At 35.1% G+C, this 7,325-nt stretch overlaps 1 protein-coding gene across 2 annotated transcripts; it reads right to left on the reverse strand.

Moving 5' to 3' along the window:
• Positions 1-3,571: 3,571 nt before the first annotated feature.
• Positions 3,572-7,325, reverse strand: LOC103983207 (uncharacterized membrane protein At1g16860). 2 transcript variants are annotated; one of them, XM_009400404.3, is made up of 4 exons: positions 6,581-7,325; positions 5,253-5,408; positions 4,472-4,683; positions 3,574-4,090 (listed from the first exon to the last, which is right to left on the reverse strand). In XM_009400404.3, exons 1-4 carry the CDS (start codon positions 7,262-7,264, stop codon positions 3,898-3,900), a joined length of 1,245 nt encoding a protein of 414 aa, XP_009398679.2. In that variant the 5' UTR covers positions 7,265-7,325; the 3' UTR covers positions 3,574-3,897. The 2 variants fall into 2 exon arrangements, with proteins under 2 accessions (XP_018680514.2, XP_009398679.2); XM_018824969.2 differs by lacking the exon at positions 5,253-5,408 and having other exon boundaries at positions 3,572-4,090.

A 7,325-nucleotide genomic window follows, 5' to 3' on the forward strand; every position in this document is an offset into this window, starting at 1 on the left:
CTGATTTGTGAAAGGAGTTTAGAGCTAATCTTGATCGGAGTTCGAGTTTATTATAAATTTAGTGTCGAGAAAATGAATGACTTTACATCTGCGGTCATGTTATCAAAATAATGTTTTGGGTCAATTCAAGTGGTATTATTATCATCTTGGATTCTTCGTCTATCTTTCTTGTCTTTTTACTTTAAATCATTTATGATTTTTGTTAAATCATTTATGATTTTTTCATGAACTCAAATGATTATATTTCTTAAGAGAGTGTATTTAACTTTTTAACGTGTACGTGTATGTAATATAGATTCTTAAAGCCAATGTCTTATGTTCTTAATATATAATTTTGTTTAGCAAGAATCATAACTTATTTCTCATTTTAATTTTTTTAAATATTTATCATAGTAATATATATTTTTTTAACTGGTGTTATTATATTATTACTATTAATAAACTCTTCGAAGCAATATTATAGTTTTTCATTTATGGTAAGTCAATCATTTTATATAATTTTTTAAAGCATGTAATTCTAATGATTTTTGAAATAATTTATTTTTAATTTCAAAATTAGATTATTCTAGATTTTTATGTTTAGTGTAAGAAGTACAAAATTTTGACATATAGTTGTCATACTTATTTTTTAATATATCAAATTTATTGGCGAGTGATATATGATCCGTTTTTAATAAATTATATTTTTTATCAATATTTTAACTTCATTAAATAAATAATAAAATACTTCAAATAGTTCATTATGTAATAAAAAAGTTTCAGGGGAGTCGAATACTTTATCGTTGAAAACCATTAAGGCATAATTTATCATTTCTTTTTTATTAGTTTACTCTTCCACTTCACAGTTACTCGATTCATTAGTTTTGTGTCCTAACTTTTTTTACTCATAACATGTGATTCAATCTTTCTTGAGTTCACTTTTATTTTTTATATTTTCTTCTTTCAAATTTATCTTATTTTTCCTCATGAATTTTTTTAATATTCTTGTAAGAAGTATCATGTCTTCGTGGCTTAAGCTTTCGTTCGAGTAATCTTCTTTAAATTTAAGAGCAATATCTTTTTTTTTTCTTTAGAAGGTTTTCCTCTATTTTATTCTATACTTTGCATGTTATTTCATAGGTTATTAAAGATCTTATGAGTTCTTCAAGAAAAAGGTTATTCAAATCTTTAGTTTCTTGGATTATTATTACCTTTCAATATCAGTCTTTAGGAAGAAACCTTAAAATCTTTCTCATAAATTCAAGATTAGTATAGTTTTTACTAAGAATTTTTAATCCATTGACAATATCCATAATTTACTAAGAGTTTTTAATTCATTGATAATATCCATAAAATAGATATACATGTTACCAATAAATTTGTTTAGTTTTATTTTAAATAATTCATAATTATAAACTAAAAGATTAATTTTAGATTCTTTTACTTATAACTTCATGAGTGATTTCAAGTGTGTATCATATATCATGTGCAATATCATAACTAAAAACTCGATTGAACTAATTTTTATCTAAAGCATAAAATAAATTATTTTTAAAAAATATTCTTTTTAAATTATTATATTTATCCATCGATTTAAAAGATTTTGAAAAATCAAACTGAATAATATTTCATAAATCAAAATACATAAAAAAAAATCCTATTGTATTTTTCAATAGGTGCAATCCATTCTATTGAACATGGAAAAAACGTATGATAAAGTGTTCATCTTGATTGCTTAAAAATATTATTTATTTACTCTTCGGTGTTAATCTAAATGAAAGAATATTACTATGATATAAATTGTTAGAATTTTAATGATCTAACAATTTAGTGTAAAAGTATTTTTATTTGATTTTAAAACTCGATTGATCTAAGTTAAAATTATAAGTAAAGTGAATTATAAGTAAAGAGAATAAAACTTAGTAACAAATAAAAGGGTAAGTAAAGAGAGATGAACCAATTTATGATGGTTCAGTTTTCCTGACTTATGTTTACTTTTGATTTTTCTTTCCTCGAGGCTATTAGTTTTCACTGTCTCGATCTTCTTTTTAATATGTGAAGAACAAGTTGCAACTCTCTATTTTCAAGCTTAGGAGATAGTATTCACACTCTTTTTATATAATATCTCTTACTTCATATAGCTTAGAATTATAATCAAGAGAAGAAGAAGATTCAAACTATACTCAAAATAAAAGCTTACAATACTTCACTAGCTCAAGAATGAATATCCCATCAACCAAGCCTAAGTGGGGTATTTATAGGTCCCAAAAAGCTTTAAGAATAGAGTCAAAAATTTAAATCCTTTAAAATTTTGGGATAAGGATGATATTACCATCGACACTGGGTGGTACTACTACTGTAACTTTTGACATCGCAAATCTGAATTCCGATGATATTACTATCACAAAATTTGAATTCTCGATAGTATTACTACCACAATAGATGGTACCACCACTGGAAAGATTGATAAAGCACAAACTATGCTTATCGATTAACTCAAGCAGTACTATCGCTTGAGCCTAGCGGTACCACTGCATAAGCCTATTTTAGGCTATTGTTCTGTCCTTCTAACAAGCCCAATTCGGCCTAACTTCAATCCCAATGATATTCTTACAAATGGATTTTATTTTGACCCAATAATAGCTTAAATTGACCTAAAATAACTTCGATTAAGATCTTGACATGTCAACCACACATTGAGCACATTTACAAAGCTTTCGACGCATTATATGCTCTTTCGACATGTCCTCCGATCTTCTGACATTTCGTTTGAACTCCTAACACATCGCCCTTTCCCTCGATATATCGCACATTCCACTGATATATCGATTTTCCCACGATATCCAATTTTTCAATGTAATATCTGATCCTTCTAGTATGATGTCTGAACCTTTAGCATGAAATCTAATTTTTAGCACATCGATCATTTCTCTTGCTCGATATCTAATTTTTTATATAATAATTTTTTTGATATAATGTTTGACTCTCTTACTCGATAATTGACCCTTTAGTGGTCTGAGTCTATGATTCAAGTATTTCATGCATTACTTATCTCAAAAGTATATTAGTCTCATAAACTCATTAATTGATTTTATTAAACTATAAGATTGAATAGGTTCGACAAAGTAAAAAATTATATGAGAGATGTACTAAATAAGACCCCTCCGATGACATTGGGATCATTGTCTTTAAGGTCGTGTTAAATATCTATAATGGTTAAACGCTTACTCGAACCATATATGCAATTATATGGTATGGAACTTGAAAAACATAAGGGTAATAATTAGTTTGAGTCAACTTTTTACATAACTAACTCCATGGGGCTGATTCAGTTGCCTAATCATCCAAGTGACAATAATGTATCGATCAGATAACTATAAAGTATCGATCAATCACATGACTGTGAGATGTCAGCCATACAATGATCAGATGTTAGGAGTCTATATATCACAATGCTTGATAAGTAGCTCGGCCCATCTGTAACCCCTTGATCTCATCGCGTGTTTCATTGTCTTCAACGGCACGAACAATTTGGGTTAAGACTTTGCACTGCAAAACTTGGTTTCACCTCAACGGCACCGAGTTAGATATGAAGAGCATGAACATATGTGCAAGTTTAATCTCCGAGACAATATCTACGTTAGTCATTCCAAATATACAAAATGCACGATATTCACACTTCTTGGACACATTTCTTTTAGTCGATCTGCATCTTCTATGTACGGGAAAAAAAAAAAAAAAACAACAACAACAACAATAACACAGTTGAAGGTTGAAGTTCCAATCAAGAAAAGCGACGCATCATCGCCATTCACTCTTCTCTTGTACCACATTAAGTCATCAACACCGAGCAATGGTTCGGAGTCGTGTAGTTCTATATTGGCAGAACCCAGGAAATATGAAGAAACCGTAGGCTATTTACACTTGATAAACCACCTCATCAGGTCTTTCGTCTCCTATTAGGATAAGGCCTTCCACAAACAAAGGCAAGAAACACCTTGTCCACCGGCATCCCGTTGAGACCATATCTGGGGGTGGATCGATCATTATAAGGTTTTCGTGTTTCTTGAGGATGCCCATAACACTTGCAGTATGGCCCTCTTTGATATACCTATTGCAACATGAAAAAGACAATTAAACTCGATATCAGACGCTTGTACAGATACCAAGCATCTACTAGCCAAAAAAGGGCGAAAGCATAAAAACCCAGGAAGTGCAGATATATATTCTGAGTTGTAAACAAAGACAATAATTGTTCATTCTATTATGTTGGTCTTCTTGTGACTCAGAAAAGAATGACTCAGCAGTTTCACAAGACCTCTAGCTGAGAAAGCCAGTGGTTGAGTTGAGTGAAGGTCGTAAGAATTTGCAGGTACCAATTACTATTTAAGGAGTTATGATGAAGAATACAAGGACAAACTTACTGTGTGGACACTTGATTCCAAATCATCATATTACGTATTAGTCATTCATGCATAGGTTTGTGTCTTACCCCTCTTTAAGGCGCATTATGCGGTCATCACTCGAAAGATTATGCTCCATCAGCCAACTCAGAAAATCAGGAGACAATTGTTTCTTCTCTTTATTCATATCCAAAATAGTTGTTGGTTTAACGAAAGTAGTAACCTTAGCTCCATTTCCTGCTCTCACAAGAAACCTCATCCCAGTAGCTGAGTCTGATATGTAAAAGTCTGCTATATGCCTCTGTCAGAATAAGCAAAAAGAAAAGAGAAAAGAAGTGTATTTAGCATCACAAGTGTATGAGCACACAAGGAATATCATCATAAGCAATGACAGGACTATTTGGAGAGACTTTAGCTGCAAAAATTCATTTACATGATTTTCTCGATAGTTCTGTGCATGAAAAGTCAACAATTAGGTCAAGTAAACTACTTGAAAGTAGTTGGTTTTGCAACATCTGCATCTAATTTTTTTTTTTTTAAAATCAATTATTTAAACATGTTATTCTGATCCCTTTAGGTACAATTCCACATGGAAATAAGAGATGACATTTGGAGAGGGTGAACGATAGCACAATACCAGCCCTCATTAACATATCGGTCCCAGTGGTGTTGTGCTTGATTTGAATGTTTTTTTATGTAACATGAAAAACATACTTCAGTTGTTCGGCATACAGAAGATCGTTTTCATGACACACAAAATTATTTAAGGAATAAATGAAAAATACTAAAATGGCCCCACAGATGATTTCACCCAAACTTGAGCTGATATAAATGACTTCTATTCAAGTTAGTGAGACATGAAGATCGAACCTCTGAGTTCCTCAATCCCCATGAGAAGTGCATAAGATTTGGCTTGGCAGGGAGTCCACTCCATCCTCTGTACTCATGTATATCAGTGGAAATATAAATGCACCTAGAAATCTTTTGGTAAGATGCTTCGAGAGGAATACTTCCACATGTGACATGCTGCACCGGTGATAAAATGCATCAAATAACAACCAACAGAAGTCTTCATTTAACCATTGCTAGAGTGCTACATAATTTGCTTTTACTAAAAACTCATTATGAATGCCTATCTATCACTCGGACTGCTATGTAAATCATGACATCAACAAAACAAAGCAGGTCCAGTGATCCGAAAGTCATTTAAATGATAAAAGGATTTTCTTTCTCATCACATTTGGGTTAAGCTTCCTTAAATAGATTATGCCAATCAAAAGCTAAAATTCTACATCAATGTAAAGACATAATTTCAATTCCCGAGAAGATTGTATACCATTCTTCAACCTTCAGTTACATGGCTCTAGATGTTTTCCTTTCTCATGATGCTGGTTTTCGAAACATATAATCATCTTGAGTAACAACATCATTCCGGTAGGCACGGATGCATTCTATGACACTGTAAATTAACTACCACTTGAGTTTCTCCCCTAGTGCAAGGTCAGAAATCCAATTTCCATCATTTGCAATCTGCACATTTTCCCCAGTTGTCATAAAAAATGCTCTCTGTTGGCTGTGGGTTTGAATATGCTTATCTTTGGTCTAGGATCCAGGATTATCCAGTGGCCTTTGCCATCGAAATGATTGTTCTTCCACAAAAGGAAAAAAGGACCCTCGGTGAACAAGCTAGGCTTGATCTAATCAAAGACTCTATGTCTCATTTATTCATGGAAAGCTTCTTTTCGATGTTGAGGGTGGAGAACACCTCGAAATCAAAACAAAAAAAATCCAACCCAATTTCGGAATTCCTTATAACCCTTCTATATAAAGATGAATAACTTCTCTCCAAGCCTCTAGAAAAATCCTAAGAATATTTTTCTTCCGTATCTCCCCACGCCAAAAACTTGATATAAACAAGTATTTGTAGAACTATTAAATTCTTTCCATACTTGAATTATCTTATCCCAAGTAACCTTGTTCTCTAAGTAAGTATCCTATTAGACTCTAAAAATGCTTGCCAACCCTAACATTTGATAATGAAATCCATATGTTTTGAGTATGTTTATCATCAATCACATACGCAATTTAAAACATAATAATTCTGAGGAGTACCTAAAATGAAGACAAAATATAGAATGCAGGAGAAACTAACACGAGTAAAACAAAAGAAGCAAAGAATTAAAAGAAGGGAAACCTACCCCTGTTATCTTAACTAACTTTCCAATTGGGAGATTTCTTGGGTCGATGGAGGAGTTGGGATGACACCTCAAGAACCTCTCCACTCCCATCCTCCCCATCACGCAGCTCCACACCGCCAGCGCCACCACCACCGCCGCCGCCGCCGCTACCCCCACCAGTATTTCCGGCCGTCCCACTGCCGCCCACACGAACGCCCCGGTCGCCACTCCCACTACAAACATCGCAACCAGCACCCACCTCCACGCTCTCGACACCCCAAAGACGAACCCCTCCCCGTCCACCACCGTCACTGCCGCCCCGTACTCCTTCCTCCTCCTCGCGGGCGCGGGGGACGCCGCCGGCGTCTGCTGCCTGCTGGAGTAGCGGGCCGGGCCGGATGTGATAAGCCCGGTGGCCGGGATGGGGGAGGGAGGGGCGGAGGTCCTCCTCGAGGAGGGGGACGACCGGGGGAGCGGCCCGGAGTGGGGGCCGGATCGGGGCCTGGGAGAAGCCGTGGAGGCGGTGGCGGTTTCCCCGACGGGGATGTCGAACATCCTACCGAGCTCGCCGGACTTCCTTACGTCGCCGCCGGTGTAGGGTACCGCCCGAGAACCGAACGACGGCGACCGCTCCTTGGGCGACATCGGCAGCCCAGAGACAACCATTCCATTGCTTAATTGGTGCGCAACCCTTTGCCCCGACATCGCAGGAGAATGCGAGGATGAGTCACACAAGAACACTCCTTGTGCGCGTGTTGTTGTTGTT

The sequence above is a fragment of the Musa acuminata genome, chromosome BXJ1-4, assembly GCF_036884655.1.
Source record: "Musa acuminata AAA Group cultivar baxijiao chromosome BXJ1-4, Cavendish_Baxijiao_AAA, whole genome shotgun sequence".
NCBI lineage: Eukaryota > Viridiplantae > Streptophyta > Magnoliopsida > Zingiberales > Musaceae > Musa > Musa acuminata.